Consider the following 22,505-nt stretch of genomic DNA (forward strand, 5'->3'; position numbering starts at 1 on the left):
GCTGTATCTTAACTCAGTCTCCCTACAGTACTTACACCTTTGTTTCAAGTTACAGTATGCAGACACCTACGTTAGGATTGGGAGAGTGACGGAGGCTCAAAAGATGACACAAGCTAAACGCAGCTAAAATAAAAAAAATAAATACATTTAAAAAAAACAACAACTTCTTGTTATTCTAAAAAGTTAAGCTTTGCTTCTAAAGTCATGAAAAAAAATCTACCTTTATCACTTTTATCTTAAAATGCTACTTTAACATATTTTACAATAAAAAAAAGTTATGTTTTCATGTTTGGTCATTTTTAGACTTTAGAAGGTTTATGGATGTCTTGTTAGCTTCTGTTTAGTATTACACTGATTTAGAGACACCCTGTATGTGTGTTGCTTTGAGCTAAATGCTAGTATTAGCAACTAAAGTGGTCACAGTGACATTAAGCCACCATCTTGCTAAAAAGCACTAAATACAAAAGCAGCTGAACGTGATGGGAAGGAGCTAAGTGTAATTTATGTCATGAACAACAAAAACGTTTGTCTCAAAATTTGTGCTACTTTATCTCCTTGTTATAGAGCTTTTTTTGACTTTATTCAGACTGCAAATGTCAAGAGATAAAATCTCTTCAGCATGACCTGGGTCTAACCCAGGGCTTCATTCCAGGAGGATGTGCCTAAAACACTTTACCTAGAAGTCCAAGAGCTATCCAGGTCAAATGAACCAGCTCAATTCGCTCTTTTCGCTACTCTGAGCTCCCCCCAATTGATTGAGCTCCTTTGGCCCTCACCAGAACATAGGTGAGGGCAGGAACATAGATCTGCCGGCTGAATAGAAGCGTGGTGTTTCTTCTTTTTTTTCTTCTCTTGTTGCTAGTCAGACTTTCTAAAAACTAAACTGCAAATGTCAAAAAAATTAACTAGCTGTGTAGATGTGCCCCCTTATTCATCTTCTGGGGAGTATGAATGTCAAAATTTGATGCTAGTCCAGAGATATTGACCAAAGTAGGTAACTGACTGACTCACTGAAATTCCGATTCCTACATATACTGAATAAAATACTCAGACACGACACATAAAATATTTAGCTATTTATCCTGAGTTTTGGCACAGATGTCATCGCCTTTAAATATTACTTTTATAAAGCGTTAACAACAATGAGGTGAGATTAGCCCAAAATTAGCTTTTGAAAGTCTACTTAAATCCCTCATTTTAAGGAACCTCCAAATGGGGTGTGGCCCTGTTTGGAATAATCAAATTTCATGAGTTTTTATTTTCCAAATTCTGAACAGATTTGAGCTAGCAGCCTGAATAAGGCCTGAGATTCGTCCTCTGGGGACCACGAATGTCTTTTCCAATTCATTTAGACTATAGAAAGTTTTCAAAAACATGGTTGTTAAATATTTAATAAATAAATGCCAAATCTGATAACATTCTCTTTCAGATTTGGGAAATATAAAGTGTTATCAAGAAGCTAAACTTACAGCACCATGGCAAAAGTTTTCCAGAAATTAGCTTTTTCCCCCATCTTTGAATCTACGCGTGAGTTAAGATTCAGCCCCAGCATCACAGCCTGCACTCTGGCTGTCCAAAAAAAGCAGGAAAACCAACACCAAGGCAGAGGTAAAGAGGACACAAATGTCTGCAACAGATTACTCTTAAATTACAGGTACATCTAATGTGTACAACTAATCAACAGACAAAGACCAGAGAGCACTGAAGAACTTCTCAAAATGCTCTTTAGGTGCTTTGGCAGATACCTTTGAAAACAAAGAAACAAACATACTAAATCAAAGAAAAATAAATGCTATTCATGAGGCAACATTGGTTGTTAAGGCTCTACTGTGTCTGTGCTTGCTTAGTATCTATTGATGGATAGTAACTGCATACTGTCAAGTGTGAGTAGAATGAAGTGGGGGGGGGGGGGGGGTCGAATGGTGAGGCGGGAGGCACTATGTGGAGTCTTCAGGCTCTGACTTGATGGTCTTCTTCTCTGCGTTCGTGGACGCCCGCTGTGACGTTCCATTTTCTGAAGGAAAAAGGAGAATGTCATCAGCAAAGAGCTTCATAATAACAAACAAGTCCTGCAGAGCGGTTACTGTAAAACACTTTTGTTGTATGTATCCTTCCATGAGCTTAAATCTTGTCCAAAGTGTCTTTGAGTAAGGCACAGCCTTTTAACTTCCTGCTCATTTGAAAAATCATTACATTTTTTGTATGAATATCATTTCAGGTTAGTCGCCATCACTAACCTATTGCTGGTGTTTTGGTCTCATCTGTGTTGCTGTTGTTGCTGTTGATGTGGTTGTGATGGCGCTTCAGTTCATTGGCTAGCTGCTTGCCCAGTGGGAGGTCGCCTTCCTGCATGTTCTGACTTACCACCCGCAAGTTTATTGGTCGTTCATCTGGAAAAAGTAAAAAATAAAGGCAAAAACAGTTAGCTTTCCCAATCAGTTTCTCAAAGAAAAGTGAGCTAAAGAACCTTTAAAGTACCTTAAACAGTTTTTTATAACTGCCCTCTTCGCCACTATTTTCACCAGGAATTTCAGGGAATAACAACCAATAGTGACATAAAAAATATTCAGTAAGCAACAGCCCAGTACAAAATGAAAATTTCACCTACTATCTCTGAGATTAAGCTAAAGTAAATCCACTGGGATAGAAGTCAACATCAGCCCAGATGTTTGATGTAACACCAGCTTTGTTTTACATGTTCAATATTCCCAGTGGCAACAAAATGAGTGTGTTTGTGTGTGTGTTAAGCTGCTGATCCCTCATGTTTGCCTTTTATTCCCCCTGAGAGACAAAAAAGAAACAAAGACGGAGGAGAAAAGGGTGGATGAGGGGAAGCTGTGACAGTATTTTCTACCACATTCGACTGCTCGTGCCCAATGCAGCTGTTATTTAGTTGTTTATATGCACATTAGCCTCCTGTCTTGGGATTGTTTTGCTGATATTTTATCATGTATAAGGTATGAATTTTACACACAATACAAAGAAATGTGACATTAGAGCCAGATGACTTTGTCATTTTTGTAGCTATTTGCTAATAGTGCAGCTTTCAATCACACAACATGTGCTGTACTAAAAGATATGGCCTTTCATATATTTCCTGCTTTCTAAAGTTTCCATGCACTTTTTCCAAAAAAGGAGATAGAGTTCTGTTTTTGGGATAAAATTATTCAATTAAGCTGAAATAGATATAAAGGTCCTTTTCTTTTCTTTGGAGGGTAGACGAGCTTTAATAAGAAGAAGGTAAGCGAGGCGTCGTAAAGATTTACTTCTGTCTGAGCCTGTTCAGCTGGACTTCATATGAAGTGTTTACACTGTCTGTGTAATCTCCGATGACTGTATAAAAAAGGCACTGCATAAACTTAGAGGACAGTGACACTGCAGCTTTTCACTTTCATTTTTAAGGCGGTGTCACACATAGTGTGTAAAATAATACATTTGCTGTTACAACTAACATATTCAGGTTTAAATAGTTTATCCAGAGACATTATAAACAGTGGTGTTTGATGTAATCACAGTACATTAGAGTAAACTGTAAGCTACCTGACAGGATCATTAAATGTTCATCATCATAAATCTCCATCTCTGCCTGTCTGATTGTCTTCCTCACTTCTCTGTATGTGTCATTTCTCTCTCTTTTTGTCATGTTTCTTAAAAAAAAGTAAGTCTGACATTTATTTCTTCAGCATGTTGAGGATGTCCGCCTCTCGGCCTGTGACGGCTGTACCCCCTGATCACGAGACCCCAAATTAAATAAGCTGTTAAGAAAATGAATGCATGTTTCCGAAAATGTTTCACAATAAAAGCTTTGTTAAGCAACCAAATGTACTTTATACACTATTTGTACAATGCTGAGTTTGTACAAACAGTGTAATGCAGTGACTCTAACAAAGTCATTTACTAAAATTAACTAATTGATTAATATTACATCACTGTTTGATTACCAAATAAATATGCAGTAGACTGAGGTTAATTATACCCTTATAATGAGGTCTGCTATTATAACATGACATGACATACAGACTTCCTAGTTTTGGTTATTTTAGCTCTGCTAGAAAAAGTATATTTCGCAGACCAGCAGCTGCTCCAAGTGTTGCTTTTAGCCTGACTTTGCAAGGATGCCATGTTTCATCTAACCTTCCAGAAAATCTGCAAAATATCTAAAAATATCCAGATGTTTTAGCTCAAACGGTCAGAAGCTGCAGTTATTTTCTTTCTTCTTTTCAAATTAGGTGAAACAGACTTGCCTTATTGGCCATACAAGTCTCTATTGCTCTTATGGAAATTTAAGGAGCTGGGTGCCATTAAATTATTGTGTAGGAAGATGATGAAATTAAAAGAGCTGCAGTCAAATCTCAAATGATGGAAAGCCAGGATGGACGCTGCATGTACCCCATGATTTAATCCTTAAGCCTCTACAGATAAATCAACTGTTTTATTGAAAGCCAACTTTTTAAAAACTATCTCAGCATCCACGCTGTTTAAAATTCCCAGCATTAACACTCAACATTTCTTATTGTTTTTCATTTTAAAAAATGCAAAAGAAGAGGTGCTTCTACTGAGCAGTTTGTTGTTAAATTTCAGGGTTTTATCCCAGTGGAATAAAACATAAAGGGGCAGAGAACGAGAGAATAAAAAGGAAACCTGCAGGAGAAGAAAAATGACAGAAGGGGGGAAGAAGAAGAAAATAAGAAAGGAGAGCAGAGAAGAAGAGGGGGAGGAGAGAGAGAGAGAAGTAAACAGCGAGAGAGAGATAGAGACGCCCCCCTCCAGGCAACTGGCTGGAGGTAAACAGGTGTGGGCGTGATAATTACAGGTGCATTGTGGGATTTGTGGGAACAGCGATATAATGAGCTGTCGGGAGTGGGTGAGGGAGGAAAAGGATAAAAATGAGATGAGGCCCGGAGGAGAAGTAAGATCCTGAATAATGATGCACCCCCCCCCCCCCCCCCACCACCTCTCTGTTTGAGAAATCGGAGTGGGAGCAAATGGAGATGAAGAAAAAATACAAAATAAAAGGTGACAGCTGCCACGGCGGCCGGGTGTGGAAAATCAGCACCTATAGGTGTTGTTTCCATCCACGCATCCTGTGACATTTATGACATGAAGCATGTCTGCAAATTACTTGGTGCACTCCAAGAATGTCGGCCTCTATTCAGCTTAAAGACCAACAAAGAGCAAAGATTTGGCTCAAAAACAAAACCCCAGCTGGGTGTTTTCTCTTGACTGGACACAAGGGGCAGCAGTGAGTCACTAAAACAAAACAAAAACAAGAAAAGATGCTAATAATGCTTAGACAAGCCAAAAAAGGGATATGTTTTTCTAGACTCAAGCTTTTTGATCTCTGCTCATTAATCACAAAAAACTGACTGGGCGCCAGTTTAGCTCAGTGCGTTGAGCGGATGACCACATGCCATATGACTGAGAGCGGCCGGGTTCAACTCCTGAGATGTTTAACAAAAAAAACGGACTGATTTATATTATATATTTGGTGATGTGACCAGAAACTTTAAAAATATAAAAAGACGAGACGACAGAAACCCACTTAAACCATTTTTTTGAGTGTTGATTTTGCACAGTTTGTCCACCAGAGGTCCGGTGCAACTTAGGGTAAGCATGTGCTTGGATTGCAACAAACACAACAGCTGATCCATGCAAAGTCGATAAGAGCAAAAACCTGAATATCACATATTAAATCACTACACTGTTATCAGTTTTAAAAATCTGAAAATTAGCCAGGCAACTTTTGTTCAGTTATGTTTCAAAACGAAAATATTAAAATTACCAAGGAAAGACGTGCTGGGTGCTTTCTTTTAACTGGACACAGGGGGCAACATTGAGCCAACTATAACAATCGCGCAGGAATCTAAAAAGACTCGAACACGCCACACAAATATGAGGTTTATGTTTTGCTGAAAACAGATGTGAGTGACTTAACATGTTATTAAACTATTAGTATATTATTAAATTATATTTTTTAGCTTATAGACAGAAAAAATGCCCAGCATAGTCTCCATTTATTGGAGATTATCATACACTAAACATATAAACTACCAAGGAAGCTACAAAGGAAAAAAGCAAGGAAAAAAAAACACTAGGTGTTTTCTCTTGATTAGACACAGGGGGCACCAGTGAGCCAGCCACAACCAACAAAAGATACTAAAAATACTTGAAAAAGCCAAACAAATATAGAGTTTTTAATTTACTGGAAATCAGTTCTGGGTGTTTTTATATTAAAGGTTTGTTTTTGGCTGGATCTTCTTTTAGTGGATGCAGCCATAGATTTAAAAAAAAAAGAACATTTCCAGTGAATGGCAAGGGGTAAAAACAATCAGGTCAAAGTTACTTACTCTGAGATTTACTCCTTTTGCTTCCAACTGTGATTAAGACCAACAACAACTAGCAAAAGGTGCTAAAAATACTGCAACAGAGTGGAGATTTATGCTTTTGCTGAAGCCGTCATGGGCAGTTTTGCATAAAAAAAGCTTTTCTTCCGCTAATATGTGACAGAAAAACAGATTTATGGTTTACTGGAAGCGGTTTGGGGCTCTTTTTTTTAATATTCCTGAGTTTCAGTTTGCTTTCAGAGTTGCATCTAACCTCATTATTCAGTCAGGATCGTCTTTCGCACGTCCTGGGAGATTTATTACTAGATAATAATATGCTTCAAGAGAAATGTTTGGTAAACTTCACAGAAACATTTAAATGCCAGAGTCCTTTAACTTTATGATCACACCTTAAACGTTGGATTGACTGGTTTGGAGTCAAAAGTATTTTCTCCTTGCACAAACCAAAGCGAGGCATCATAAAAATTTTAAAAGACTCCACCTTTTTAAATTCCTTTGTTGTGTAATTTTAATTGTGTTGTTATCGGCTGTACTGACAAGTATGACCTCTTACTGAGGAGGTGTGCCTGTTGCGACCAGAAATGTTTTGATAAGTTCAGGTTTCCGCTGATAAGCATCAAAGACGGCGGGATTTCATGAGGGCCGTGGGTGGTTTTTATCTTCATCCCTTTTTAAAATGTAGCCTCATTTCCATGTCACATTTGAATTCATTCCTTATGTTTTTGTAATAGTACATATCTAACAGTGGGGGTGAAACACGCCTCTGTTAACGGCCGCCCTACCTTGGCTGTCTCTGCTGGCGTCAACGGCTGCGTTTCCGTTGGTGTTCTGTGCATTGTTGAGGTACTTTAAGGCGGCGGGGGGGATCCTCCAGTCCAGAGCCTGGAGTCGTTCCTGGACAGCGGCATCCTGCAGGATCTCCATCTGCCTCGCCAGCAGACGCTCCAATTGCATCTGGTGGACACAAACAAAGAGCAGTCAGATATGAACTGTGGGTAAAAATATCTTCTGCAGTCTCTCGATCAGGGGTCTCCAACTCCAGTCCTCGAGAGCTACTGTTCTACTACTGTCCTTACTCCAACACAGTTGAATCAGATGGTGGAATTACCTCTTCAGCATGCCATCAAGTTTGGCAAAGGCCTGGTAACAAGCTATTCATGTGATTCAGGTGTGTTGGAACAAGGATGCATCTAAAAGCTGCAGGACAGTAGCAATCGAGGATTGAAGTTGGAGACCCCTGTGCTAGATGTTAGAAAATACAAGCTTTCATATGAAGATGTGACTTTCATCTGTGGACTCTCAGTAAGACTGTGATAAATGGATCTGCTGAGACATTATAGGTAGATAAAAAAGTGGATTCTGAGCTTTACTGGTCTTTAACAGGTAAAAATACAAACTAGTACGGTCCAGAGGTGCACGTAAAGACGACCTTGAACGTGAGAACAAAAAAATTTAAATCCAGTTCTTGGTTTAAAAATCTTCAAAGAAACTTTTAATCAAGTACCAACCACAATGTGGACTTTGTTCCAATGTTATAAAATAAACAAAAGAGGAATTCAATGCACCTTTAAGAAATAAAGGACATTTTAAGTGCAAATTACTTGTAACTGTTGGATTAGGATTACAAGTAATCTCTAAAACAAAAAAGAAACAGTGTTAAATCCAATAGATTTGGGCCTCATTCTTAAATTTTAGACCTTTCATAATTAAACATAATTAGCCTTTTTACATTTTAAAATATAATCAAAGTATCAGTTTAAGTTTAAATCTTCATTAAAGTAGGAGTTAACGCATAATGGCAGGAATTTTTCACTATAAATTTGACCTTCAGTTATTGCTAATACCAACTACAGAAATAATGACTCAAGTAAATACAGTGACACTCAGACCGTTGGGGAAAAGGTCATGGTCACACACACGGGCGTTTCCAGGATTTTCTCCAGGCACAAAAACCAGTCGGTGGAGGTGGGGAGGCTCCGTGGGAAATAAAAAACAAACCAGTTAAAACTATTTAGTCGTGGATAAACTTACTGCCTTCATAAATGTGCATCAGGAGACATCGCTGCCCTCTAACAATATAGCGGCTCGCCTGAAGCATGAGATTTAACGGCGAGCTAACCCAGTGTTTTAGTTTACTGAGTGGTAGAAGTTAAGAAAACATCTCACACATAGGGAGTCGCGAACGACAGGCAAAACGAACTCATTTATTCTTCTCAACTTAAAAAACTTTTTTTTTGTTGTTGTTTCAAATTTGCTTTCATTGCATATTATTATGTGACTTGACATTTGTAATATTTTGTAAGGAGGACAACACAGATTTTCCTTAAAAAGAGAATCAACACCTACAATCGCTGTAACTTCCACACATGGTTGCTCTGGTATAATTATAGGTGGGCACCAAGGCCACCCCAGCTCCCCCTCTTTAGCTACACCTCTGCATATAATTGCTAAACAAGCTGTGAGAGCACGAAGAAGCATCTGAGGTTAAACCAGTTTTACCTTCATACACAGATTAATTGATACATATGAATAAATCCTTTAAAATCCACCGATTTTTGCTGAATTTTATTCTTTTTGATAAATGCAGTGTCTTAATTTCAAAGTTATTACCTTCTAGTTTCTGATATTGTACTTATTTAACATGCAGGTTAAGTAGAAAAGAGAGAAAACGCTTTCTGAGGTTTTTTTTGCTTCATTTATAATAGATAATACCTAGAGGATGACTATGAAGCACGATGAAGATTTCTAGATCCTTTTTTAATCCTGTCATCCACCCGTGTGAGGGTTCAGACCTGTAAGGTAAACGGCATGTGCGATATATCTGAACTGCTTTGAGGTTTGACCTAAATCCGAGTGACCTGACTGAGGGTGAACTTTTGCCCCCTGCATCTGCCTCTTGGGTGCGTTAAACCAACCCGGGGAAAGAGCTTGAAAGCAGGAAAATGACCTCCTTAAATGAGCTTCAGCGAAGTGAAGTCTGACAAACAACAGCGCAGCGTGGTTGCTGTCAGTCGGCACATCTCTGTCACTTTAAATTACTGCAGGACACGTCCATGCACGGAGAGACAAGCAGCAGTTCAGAGAGGCCTGCCGTGCGAACACAACCGTGAAATCTCTTCTTCTCCTGAATGCTGTTTGTGGAAATCACATCAGCGTGACGGGTGTAACAAACACTGAGTGATCAGCTGGAGTACATATACGTTAGGCCACATGTGTTCACATAGGGAGCAGGCGCTGAAATGTTTTCTGGCTAATGAGTGATCATAAAGCTGTCCTCCTACACTCCGGCTCTAATTATGAACAGCAGCAGCAGCGGCGTGGAAACCAGTGAAGAGTCTAACTAGGACTGCCTCAAACATCTGGCGACATGGTGAGGAACGACAGTCGTTCCAATAAGACAACTCTGGGCGATCAACCTCAAAAGACATCCAGATGAGGAAAAGAAATACAAAGTGCTGACGTCTGCTCTTAGGAAACAGCCTTTTTGAATGATCACCACTGCAGTAGATTTAGCCACTTTTTTATAAACTCTTTAGGCTTCAAAATAACAGCTGCTTCTCTGGAATTGAGATGGCAAGTGTTTGTTATGGCTACCTGCAGATTTCGTCCAACGGTTTCCTCTCCTTTCGACTTGGCGCACGCCAGTTGCTCCCTCAGCATCTCCTGTCGCATGTGGATGGCCTGCAGCGCCTCCTGGATGTCGAAGAAGTTCTCCTGTTGGTGTGACAGACAAACACGTATACATGTTTTGGGTTTCCATTTTATTGTTTCTTTAAGATTCATTTGAAGGTTCTGGTTGGTTCTCAGAGCCAAGAAGAAATTGAGTTTCTCTCAGTAGTCAAGAAAATATGGTGTTTTAGTATGAAACTACAAATCTCAACCCTGCAACTGACAGCTAACATCTTGGTGAAGTGTCAGTCACACAGGTAAAGTATAATGAGGTCAGTGTATGTGCAGGTAATCCCCATGAGCCGAACTCTTTAAAAGCTGCTCCAAACACACAAACAGTTTTTTCTACTCATGGGTTTTTATGATGTCAGTAAGAGGGAATTCCTTATATGCTCCACCCACCTGCTTTTTAAATCTTCTGTTTGGGAGTGGTAGCCAATCAAAAGAAAGTTGGCTTGAAGGGGGAGGAGCTAAATCAACGAGGCTCAGTATGATATAAAGATGGATTATTTTAAACTGTGATTCATGCAAAGCTACCTTAGGGGAATATTTTCAAAGCACGAAGGTGTTTTTTTGAACTGACATCCAATTTGTGGCTGATATTTTTTAAATAACATTTAACGGTTAGTTTTATGTTTCACCCTTCACTGAGCACATGAAACTGTATACAGCAGAGCAACAGAGCAGCAGGTCAAAGACAAATTTATAAGAATTTTTAGAGGTTAAATTTGCACAAAATACACTGACGCTGTTCAAGGCTTGTTCTGGTTTTAAAAATGATAATATTAATGAAAACTCCAGGCAATATAGAGAACATTTTAATAGAAAAGAACAATTAAACAATTAAAATAAGAAATATCATTTCTGGAGGCAGATTTTATTAAAATGAATAAAGTCGCTAAGAAGCGTTTTACTCTGTTATTAATTAGTTTGAACTTATTTTGTCAACATATAAATAATTGCAACTATTTTCTTTCACGTTACAATTTAAAAACTAATTAATAACACACTAATAAAGCTTATTTATTTAAAAGAAGAACTAGTATTGCTGCTATTTCTTGCTACTTATTTTGGTTATTGGGTTTATCAAAGCTTACACAATACAAATTCCTTTGATTTGTTTATTAACAGACTCGGGGGAATTTTTTCTCACTGTGGATTTCTGCAGAAATTCCCCCATCTTTAAGAGCTCAGAGTAGTTTTTGTGAGCAGGTGTCGGCTTATCTGCAGCTCCGAGGTCCCAGCCGAGTGTGCGTCCGCCACATGTTTTCGATCAGAGGTCTACACGCTGAGAGGAGCTATTCAAAGACAACTCTCTCAGTCAACTGTGTCAGGAGAGGAGCACTGAGAGTCCTTTGTACTCTATTCAATGGTGATGCTGATTCGCCCTTAATGTTCCTGAAAAAGTCTTGCAGAGGAGCTCCAGCTGGCCACATCTTTACATTTCACACATTGTAAATACTGAAAATTAGCCAGCAAGGCAGTTCCGGTCATCATGTTTTCAAATAAACTGGTGAACTTAATGAATAGGAAACATTTCGTAGGGATTACTTTCTCATTTTAAAATGACTGTTTGGTAGAAGACAACCCCTGAGGGGTCCAGAAACTGTTCAGAAGCTATTCAGGTTGCAATCAGTTAGGACAAAACAAGTTAAAACCTTTTATTCCAACAAAAAAAATAGATCTTTCCTGAATTTCTCATTGCCTCTTCCTGTTAAAGGGTGGTTCTTCCTCCCCACAGTCGCCAAGTGCTACTAATATTGGATTATGTGATAGCTGAGGTTCTTTCTGGTTCTTCTGTAATATTTTAGGGTGTTTAAATTACAGTATGAAGCACCTTTTAAATATTAAAATCATGTCAGATAGTGATTTTTGGATATCAGTAAATTTTAAAATCGAACAAGGAAAACTAATGAACACCATGGAGAGTCTGAGAAGCTTTTTTAGCTTGGAGGAACACTCCAGAGTTAGGACAGTCTCTTGATAGTTTAAAGGAAATAGAGACATCTCAGTAAAGCCCAAAAATATTTGACAAATGTTGAAATCAAGACGCAAATTGAAAAAAATCTGACCATACCTCTGTTTTAATTCTTTTAGGTGACGGCTCGTCTCGGTCTCCACAGCGAGACCTGCAGAGAAAAGTCATAATGCACACATGTCAGTTCCATTGCAACCACTGACATCCAGTTTTTATGCCGAGAATTCGCTGAGCTGACAATTTACCTGGGGAAAGCTTTTTAAAAATGAAAGCATCACAAACGCTAAGAAATGTGAACACGTGATTCATGATGGGCTTAGACAGATGGTCACATGTGTAGTCCAAACACTGTCGGCTCATTTTAGCTTTAAAACCAAACAACTTAAATCTGAAGTCGGCTTCAGTAAGGAAAAGGGGCTCTTACTTGCTGGTGCGGTAGGTGTATTTGTAGGTGACCTCCCTGGAAATCTGCCGGGCGAGTCCGAACAGCTCGTCGCGGCGTGTCAACAGAGCCATGTCCCTCATGCAGAGCTGTGCCGCCGCTTCGTTCACCGTCAGCTGTGGGACACACATGTACAGATAAATCAGGTTACACAGGAAGACCCCCACAGGACAACATTAACCAGAAAAATATGCATTCACCCACTTCGTGAAGCGTCAGGTGCTTGCCGTCCCTCCTCTTGGAGTCAAAGCGTCCATAGATGGCGCTGTACTTCCGGATCTCCTCCTCCCTTCGCGGATCATCATCGCTCATTTCAAAGATGTGTCCGATCATCTTTCCTAGCTTCTTGTTGTTCTTCAGCTGCTCTTTTACCTCAGCCAGGTCCGCCTTTGGGAGGCCAGGCGCCATTCTGTCCACACACTCCATGACCGACTGGACAGCGGCTGCGTCCAGAGCTTCTAAAGCCTCTCTGGGCGAAGATGGGGAGCCGAGGTCTGACGGAGACAGGCTGTGCTCGCTATCATTGCTGTGGCCCGACCAGAACCTCACCTCGCTGCTGCCCTGCAGTGGTGATCCGGCCGACACTTTGTCCCTTGCCACGTCCAGCTTCCCCGGGTCAGAGCAGGCGGCGGCGATGGCTTTGGGCATCTTGACGCTGGCGGTACTGGCGCGGTCCTGAGCGCTGAGCAGCGTGGGTGAGCCCTCGGGCAGTTTGTACACGGGGATGCTGCACACGGGCAGCGAGGTGAGGGGCTGGTTAAAGATGGCGGGGTTGGTGACCCAGTCTCGCAGTGCCTTCTGCAGGCGGCGCACGTGCAGCGGCTTGCTGGCCATGCCGACGAGGGCCATGATCTCCAAGAACTCCTCCTCGCCGGCCTCGCAGAGCTGCTGCACGTCGTCACCGCCCTGCTGGATGAAGGCCTCGTAGTAGTAGAGCAAGTTTGCCCGCTGCAGGATCCTGTAGAGCTGCAGCTCACCCAGGGTTCTCGGCAACACCGCTGCCATACCTAAGAGACGACAAACAGAAGGCCAAAGGTCACTCAGGCACTAAGCTAAGCTAACAAACAGTCACACATGAGATATTGATCTGAAAAAAAAAAAATACCACGATTGGATGAACAGTTATTATAACCTATTAATATAGTGGGAAGATGAATGTGTGGAGGGCCAAAAGTGCCAAATCCACCCCCCCACCTCCAAATTGAAGGTGCCACATAAATATTGCAAAACTAATAACGATTGAGGCATTGATCCAAATAATAATAAATAAATATCAGCAATTAAATATGTTATTTGTGATGATTTTTATACTGTATTATTTACATATTATTACTAATTGGTTCAGTTGTACGGAGGACTGACACTGTCAAAATTAAAAAGAAATAAATAAAAAGAAATAAATAAAAAACAATAGAAAAACAAATAGTGAAAAATAATATATAAACAGAGGCATTAATACAAATTAATATTTTCTTTCTTTTTTGTTTCTGGTGAAATTTAGTTATAAAAGTGCCACCATTTAGATTATACTCTGTAAAATGTGTGGGTATAATAAGCTAAAGCTACACCCTGCAATTTTACAGTCAATAATTTGTGTTTTTTCTGCTTTATTTGTTTGTTTAATTTTTTAAAAGCATTCTCCAATTGTTGTTGAAAACTGTAAATAACCACTGAAATACAATCCCCCCATTTATTTTTACTTTTGGCAATTTTAGACTTCCGTACCAGGAAACAATCTTCCTTAATCTTAATCTTCCATAAGATAACAATAACAGATTGTGGTAGTTCTCTAAGATCGAGTCGTTGAAATGCTTCAGATGTAGAAATGTCAAATCAGTCACGTTCTGACTGAAATCCTCCTGCTGAGTGCCAAATGGTGAGAAACACCAATTTGCCCTTTAAGGAGAAAACAGAAAGGGGGAAAAAATGGTGCGCTCACATGACACTAACTCAGTGCTTTGTTAAGATCATCAGCAGTCAATCTCAACAAAGCAGGAACATGTGAATTTCTCTCAATGAGCAGACACTAAAACTGAAAAGAGAGCATGAGGACTTTTGACCTTGGAGACAAAAAACGGTCAAGTCAAGTTTTTCACTTGAATCTTCACAGCTGAAGAATGTGAAGATGAAAAAAAGAAATGTAAAAATAAATATGCTGTTTTTACTGTTTTCACTGGAGGCTCCATTGCTCATCTGAATTAGCTGCTGTGAGCCGACATGGAGACACATTTCTAAGAACAATGCACAGGAATTATATTTGGACTGCACTTGTTATCCTTGGCATGTGCAGGGTTCCTGTTTATCAGGAGTCCACAGGTGCGTGGATAGGTGAAATCTGCCTCCACTTTTCCGCCAGAAACCACAAACAGCTTTCGCTTTGCCCTGCTTTAACTAACCTACGTCGATCCAAGTGTCTCAAATAAAGAAGTAAACGTTAAAACCAAAGAAAAGGGCAGAAATGAAGTGAAATAATAATTATGAACAACAGTAGTCCAGTAAAACTACTAAAACCTACAACTGAAATTTACTTACTAAACATCCAAAACACAATCAAAAAACAAGGTAAAATCATAATTAACAGCAGATGCGGGTGCGTAGGCAGCTCATTTAGTGTTTTTTTTCCAAATATCCTTGAGCTTCTGTGCCATATTTTGCTTGAATGAACATTATTATTGCTTTTAGTTGATAGCACTGCATCAACCCAATCCTGGCTTCTCTATATTCGATCCCTGTGTGGTTTACAATTAAAATTCAGGGAGACATCACACTGAAATGTTGGCTGTTTTCAGCCTCTGATCCTCCGGTGAGTCCTTCTCCTGCTCCAAAGTGGAGACTTGAATCTACAGACCAATGCACGAGCAGATAACTCTTGTATGTAGCATTCATACAACACATGTAGATAGATGGAAATCTTTACTGGAACACGTGTAAGATTTAACTCCAGTGCGTGGAGGAAATTTGAACTTGATCAAATGAGTGTGGAGAAAACACGGTGCACATGTTGGTGATCATACCTGGATATGGTCTAGCATACTAATAAATCAGACACATCACAGGTAGGTTGCTACAACCTGCCCATCCAGCATACAATATCTGCACTGAGAAGGTACAAGAAATATATACGTTGCAACAAAGTACTTATTGCATTGCATTATTTATTGCAATTACAATCCTGTCAACAATTACAATCCTGTCATGCCCTTTGCTTTCTTGTGTATACACATGTATACACACAACAGTGGTTTGTTTTCTCCGTCTGAAAGCTATAAATCACATGGATATAGCTTTAAAAACTGGGAAAACAGGAATTATAACACTTACACAGTTGTGTGCACAACACATTTTTACAGGGCTGTTTAAGTGACGTTGTTATTTTACTGTCAGTTTACTGTCTTTTTAATTTTACTGTTATTTTAATCTTTTATTGTTATTTATTACAGACATTTTAAGTTCTTGTTTTGTAGTTTTTATTTTAAAAAAAACAACTTTTTCTTAACTTTAGTTGTTTTTTCTATTCTAATTTGCCCTCTGAGCTCGCCTGCCAAAGCACTTTGCAAACTCTGTTCTCAAACTTGTTATTACAGTAATAAAATGTACAAAAAATGTCATTTTTAAATTGCTGCTTTAGCTCTAAATGTGGGTCTACAAACATCTGTGAATCCCTGTGAATAAACGTCTTCTGCGGGCCCACTCGCCGTCCTTTGAGGACAACGCTCGCTTGGCCTTTAATTTTAAAGAAATGATTGAATCTCGTCACTTGCCATCTCAAACTCAGAGAAAACAGGAGAGAAGCTCAGAAACTGGCTTGTTTTTCGACTCTCCCTGTGTGCATGTGAGGCTCTGCGGAGGCCTACAGCTAACAGAGGAGTGGCAGTCAGCGAGCCTGGGTTACTGGGAGGACCACATGCCTCTCTCCACCCCTGCAGGATGTGTAGGTGGTGGGCTCGCCTCGCCCAGAATAGGCTCTGAGAGCCTCAGCCCAGGGAGCCAGGCAGGCAGGCGTCGAGTGAGCAGGGAGAAAGACAAAAGCTGCCTAAGACAGAAAACTGAAACCATCCTCTTTAAAATACGTGGATTTATTCAGTCTACACAGATATCAGAGATCACTGGCACTCAAGGTGACCTCCAGAAGAGCTCCTCTAACTCAGTTTCCTTCTATAAAAACGAGTTTTAGGCAAACAACCCAATAAATGGAAAAAAATAATAATTTTTTTAAAAACGGAATCAGACAACTTTTGAAACTTCCACTCCACGTCCTTATCTTAAACTCACAAATTCTGTTTAGAATAACAACTTTTGTAGCATCTACACAAATGACCAACTGAATAATAACAGTGTCCCTCAGCAAACCTGTAAACATGTCTAGACTAGAGGAAAGATGCCTCCTTTTTTTCTTGTTTCTTCCAGCTGCAAACAGGTCAACGTGCTTTCTGATTGTAGAAATCTCTCCATTTAACCAAAAAATAAAAATAGTCTTTCCTGGAGTGACGGTTGGAAAAGGAGGAACGATTACGGGCGGTAATAACAGGTAATTTAAGTTCACAGGTCTGCATCACATTCACTATAAAACTTTTAAAAAATGTGGATATAACGTGTGATGTGAAACTCGAGAAAGGCTTGTTGTTTCCTGAGCACAACTTCTCAGTGCGCTCGCTTTCCATTTATGTCACCTCAAGAGTTTACGTTAGCCTTTCCTTACAACTACGGCGGCTTTAACAGAAAGTAATGACGCGGCAAAAAACAATCACTGTGTCAAAGCAAGAGTAAAATTTCACATGAAAACGTGACTGTTTCCAGTCTTTCAATGACAAAAGGTTTGTTTATTTAAGCTCAATGTGAACAAAATGTGACAAAAACTGAAACTAAATGAAGCTCGAGTTCACAAAGAACTCTTGAGCTTTTGTTTTAGCGCTTACACAAGCTTCTTATCTTATGAAAACAGCAAAAATGACTGATCTTAATGATTTGGTTCATTTATGATTCAAAACATCCTGATTTGGCAGCTTGCACACAACATTTGATTTAATTCTTGGAATAAGGATGTTTTTTTCTTTCTTGAAATGTTATTATTTAGTACTCTGAGAAAAGGTGCAATAAAAACCTGAGATTTTTAGAGTAATTTGGCTCATTCAACTCTGAACCTGCAGACGCTTCAGAGCTTTTGCTCGTCTGTGTGTGAATCTGTAGGCGAGGGATTTTTGCTTCTGGAAGTTTTCTGGTTTCCGCCTGTATTCTGAGTTCTATTAAAACTGGATTTGGCTGCAAACAGGTGAACAGTCTGTGAGCACAAACTCAGTCTCAAAATCATCCTACTATCAGGTTATTATTAGCTTCTTTAAAAAGCCTTAATAGATTGGGAATCCTAGCCCGGATCTTGAATAGAAACCCTGAAAAAACTGCCCGCTGCTCCCAGAAACAAGTTGGCAGACTGTCCGATGGGCACTACTTAAAAAAAAACAAACAAAAGAGTTTGGTTTTACACATTACTTTCCATTTTTATCTTGTAACATCTACCAGGTCACCCAGGTCACCCATCTAGGGATAGTGTTCAGTGAGCCTTCACCTCTTTTATGAAATATTTGCCTTTCTGGAAAACAGAAAATCCTCTTTGACTGAAAGGTAACAACATCCAATTTCTTTCCCCAAAACAAAACCCAACCTTAATCGTAGACTAGTCTCTGAAGTTATTCATTCCCAGTTGCTGATTTTGTGTCTTCTTTTATGTCTTATTTGGAAATGTGCCATCGGTTAACTAGCCTAAACTAGCTTACATCCTGATCCTGAACACAAAGCCGAAAACCAGCCCAAAGAGCACTTTAGTGATTCTACGAATGAAGGAGGTACAAGCAGAAAAGGGCGGCTACGATGCTGCGTGCCGTACTTTTGAAAATACAGCTCTGGCTGCTTGGTTCGGGAGTTCGTCTAGGGAAAACGGCATGCTCGACACCTTTTTTTCTATCTGCCTCTCATGCAGATAACTGAGGAACTTACCATAACTGTTTGATTAGTAACTGTAATGTGGTTACAGTTGTGTAGCACTGCCCACTTGGCCTAAAGCAAAGTTTTCTGAGGAGCAAATTCTCACCATGTGACTGTGACCAACCAATCAGGCATTAGGCCAGAAGAAGCACTGTAGCAACATCCCGCTGTCCGCATGTGATTTGCTGATACATGTACCAGTTTATTCATGTGTTTTTTAGTAAATGTCGGCATCTCTGTTCTGTTCAAGATTTTTTCAAATTGATTAACCTGAAACCATGCAGCAACTCATTAATGATGACCCTCCAGTTGCAAATGGATAATCTCAGACATGCTCTAGGCTATGAACTGGGAATTTACCAATTTGACCCTTGTCCTACATCTATCTGTGCTTATATTAGCCTAACCATACCTCTGTAGCCACCCACCAGGTAGAACAAAAAAACCCTAACCCTGAAAACATTGCTGGTATTTAGCTTTCTGTGTTTGTTTGCATGCAACGACGTTAAACTCGAATGTACGCCCGGTTAAAAAAGCCACACTGCTCATTTAACTCTGAATGTTCCAGTGTTTGTTAATTTCAGTTCAAGTCAATTTTAAAGCCAAATCACACCATTGTATTGTAAAGACCCTACAATAACGGAGAGAAACTCCAAGAATCGGACAACTCCCTATGAGCAAGCACTTGGCGACAGTGGGGAGGAAAAACTCCCTTTTAACAATAATAATAATAATAATGGATTGGATTTATATAGCGCTTTTCAAGGCACCCAAAGCGCTTTACAATGCCATTATTCATTCACTCTCACATTCACACACTGGTGGAGGCAGCTACAGTTGTAGCCACAGCTGCCCTGGGGCAGACTGACAGAAGCGAGGCTGCCATATCGCGCCATCGGCCCCTCTGGCCAACACCAGTAGGCAAGTAGGGTAAAGTGTCTTGCCCAGGGACACAACGACCAGGACAGAGAGCCCAGGGATCGAACCGGCGACCTTCCGGTTACAGATGCGATTCCCAACCCAGGGAGAAACCTAAGGGATTCCTCCTGAAGGAGCGTTTTTACCCAGAAATGGCTAGCAACATCAGATTTATTAAGGGCTGTCTCGAGTTTTCAGGGCTTTACTAAATAAACGTTGTCCAGGCTTGCATTATTTTTGCAACACGCCACACTCATTTGTTCCCATGGGTTCCCCCCTTTTTTGCATTTAAAATAATTTACTTCACAAGCATATAGGCTGAGCTGCTCTCATGTGTTGAGGTCATTTTGTTGAGTAAAGGTCATGGGCTCACTTACTTCTGAAAATAGCCTCTATTTGCATGTCTATGTATTTCTGATATGATCATTATGTTTCTGGGATAGAATGAACCCACATTTTGAGCCTTTAGAATTGACCCCATTAACCCCCACATACACATGCTTTTTTTCTCTAAATGTTGGTTTAGGAAATGGAATATTTGAGGATAAACTCATTATTGTTATTATTTTTCAGGTCCACTGTTAAGCATGTTGCACACCCCACATAACTAACATATAAATTAAGTTTCATTTTCTGATGAACACGAACGCCTCTCCTATCATTTTAGCATTAATGATAAAACCACTCATCCTCCTTCAGATGCTCAGGAGGCACTCGCCAACCTAAGATGGGTATTTACCACCATCTTAGCCCCACAGATGCTTTATTGTTAGACTGATAGGTTGGAAAAAGTGGCAAAAAACAAATAAAATTGACTGTGAAAAGACCCAACCCTGCTAGATCATCATATACTCAGGTGTTTTACTCATCTGTTCCTTGGCATTAAGCTGCTGTGACTTAAATGCAGCAAAAGCTGTAAAAGTTGAACAGTATAGGATGATTTCTTTGGGGTTTTCTCGGTGATGTAAGATAGTAAAATGAATACGAAGCGTGCCTCCTTTCAGAAAAAAGAGAATAACCACCAGATGAACTAACAATGAAATGATTAGAGGAGTTTTCTTGTTCAATAAGTGTTTTCAGCAGCAGAAGGTTATCTGTCCCTCTACACTGCTGTGTGCCTACAAATAGAAACACTGAATTCATTCACTCCGCTTCAGTTCCACTTGTTGTCAATTCTTTCAACCATCTGCACAAACACTCCCAGCCATCTTACTCTAGTTTCATCACAGCAGGCGTGTGTGTGTGTGCGTTTGTGTGCGCGAGGATGATGAATGCGTGTGTGTGAATGGCAGAATCTTAAGTGAAGTCCTGCTCCACAAAAGCGAGTTTTGCCAGTTGGATCTTTTCACCTGGAGAAACGAGGCGTGCGCTGCCACAATGGCACACACACACAAAACACATGTACACGCATTCATGATGAGTGGATTTCCAGGTGAAGTGCCACGCAGAAGCAGCAGTCCTCCCTCAGCGAGCTGAGAAATCCTTTGATTTCACTGTGATTCAGGAGGAAATTCCCAGAACTACTGTTTGATATCATCACCCGAGCGGCCTGGAAACCATCAGCTCATCTGCCAGACTGTCTGGGATGTTACTCCAACCCTTTGTGAAAAAAGAGCCACTCAAACCCGGCATTCGCTCCAGTGATGAAGCAGCTAAAAACGGCACAAAATGACGCACAATACATCGGAGATCCTCTCGCTCTTTCCTCAAATATTCCTGTAGCAACTTGTCCGTTGACACTCTCGTGACACTCTCCGCAAACCAACCCACCCTGCATAGGATGCTAGAAATTTGGATATAAATGTTTATTTAGAGGCATTCCCATCCCGTTTTTAAAAAAATAAATAAACGGTTTCTAATGGACTAGCGCTTTGGTTTGTGTTTACCTCCCGCTCATGTGGATATTATTATCCCTACAGTGCTATAACACAGGCGGATAGTTTTGCTACAGCGCGTAAAAATGACTTTAGAGCTGTTTTTACGTCCCCTCATAGAATTTTTAAGCTGACTTTAAAGCACATGCAGTAATGTCTGCAAGCATTTCCAAGAAAATAAAAAATAAAAATCATAAAATGTGTCTTTGCAAAACATTTCCAATCACCATTATTATTATTATTATTATTATTAGCAGCAGCAGGTTACATGCACGGTCACCGTCTTTAATTGAGCCTACCTGGTGAGTTTTTGCCCCCCTCTGGTCCGCCCTGGTCCGGTTCCTCGTCTTCCCTTTTCTCCTTCTCCTCCTCCTTCTTCTTCTTTTCACACTACCACTCCTGAGTGTCAATTTGCGCACAAAGAAACCCGCAAAGGAGAGGTCCCGCAGCAGCAGCGAAGTGCGTAAAATTCAAAAGAGAGGAAAAAAAAATCTAAATTCAAAAGACGAATAAAGACACGAATTATCTCCAAGGCGCACACAGACAAAAAGAAGCGCGCCTGCTTGTGTTTGCGTGCTCAGACCGAGCCACTCTCCTCTCCTCTCTGTTTCTGGAAACTTTTCTCTCTCGACTGCCGTTAAGAGAAAGGAGGGGAAAAAACCGCAGAATATGAGTAAAAAAGCCGCTGACCTTCGTGCGTCTTTCGGTGCGTCTTCTTCCTCCTCCAAAGTGTGTGTGAGTGAGTGTGTGTGAGTGTGTGTGTATGTGCGAGGATGATGAATGCGTGTGTGTGTGTGTGAGTGTATGTGAGTGAGTGTTTGAGTCCTCTCCCAGCGTCTCTCCACTCCCCCTTCCGCACCGTCAAGTCAGACGTGGTAGTGCGATCCTGCGCTTCCGCCTGCGTTTACGCAAAAAAAAAATAAAAAAATAAAACACAAGGTACTGGGTGAAGGTGCGGGCGCACTTCTGAATGGAGGAAAAGTGGGCGGGAAAAGAAAAGAAAGAAAGAACACGTTTAAATAAGAGCTGCAAAAATGTTGGATGTTTTATGATTAATGGCTCTGTGAGTTATAAACGATGACAGGAGAAGCTGTTGTGAGCCCTAAAAAAGAAAGAAGAAGAAGAAGAAGAAGAAGCACTAACGTGTTCTCTTCAGATTGGTTCATTTACAGCATTTCTTTATCTGGTGGAAAAACTGAGACGTACTGTTGAAATCGCAGTTATTCTTCTATTAAGACATCTCAGGGATTAAACTGAATTAAAGATAATGTATGCAAATGACCAGTGAACGTGAGTGCAGG

General features: G+C 40.2%; 1 protein-coding gene across 3 annotated transcripts; it reads right to left on the bottom strand.

Moving 5' to 3' along the window:
* Positions 1-1,707: 1,707 nt before the first annotated feature.
* nab1b (NGFI-A binding protein 1b (EGR1 binding protein 1)) lies at positions 1,708-22,072 on the bottom strand. Of its 3 annotated transcripts, XM_080297994.1 has the most exons (9): positions 21,895-22,072; positions 21,504-21,603; positions 12,638-13,440; positions 12,416-12,549; positions 12,091-12,142; positions 9,939-10,058; positions 7,127-7,298; positions 2,238-2,390; positions 1,708-2,014 (listed from the first exon to the last, which is right to left on the bottom strand). In XM_080297994.1, the coding sequence occupies exons 3-9, from the start codon at positions 13,436-13,438 to the stop codon at positions 1,938-1,940; spliced, it is 1,509 nt and encodes a 502-aa protein (XP_080154120.1). In that variant the 5' UTR covers positions 13,439-13,440; positions 21,504-21,603; positions 21,895-22,072; the 3' UTR covers positions 1,708-1,937. The 3 variants fall into 3 exon arrangements, with proteins under 3 accessions (XP_080154120.1, XP_026014829.1, XP_080154121.1); XM_026159044.2 differs by having other exon boundaries at positions 21,504-22,054; XM_080297995.1 differs by lacking the exons at positions 21,504-21,603; positions 21,895-22,072 and having other exon boundaries at positions 12,638-13,581.
* Between the last annotated feature and the right edge of the window lie 433 nt (positions 22,073-22,505).

Source organism: Astatotilapia calliptera, chromosome 23 (genome assembly GCF_964374335.1).
Source record: "Astatotilapia calliptera chromosome 23, fAstCal68.1, whole genome shotgun sequence".
In the NCBI taxonomy this organism is placed as follows: domain Eukaryota; kingdom Metazoa; phylum Chordata; class Actinopteri; order Cichliformes; family Cichlidae; genus Astatotilapia; species Astatotilapia calliptera.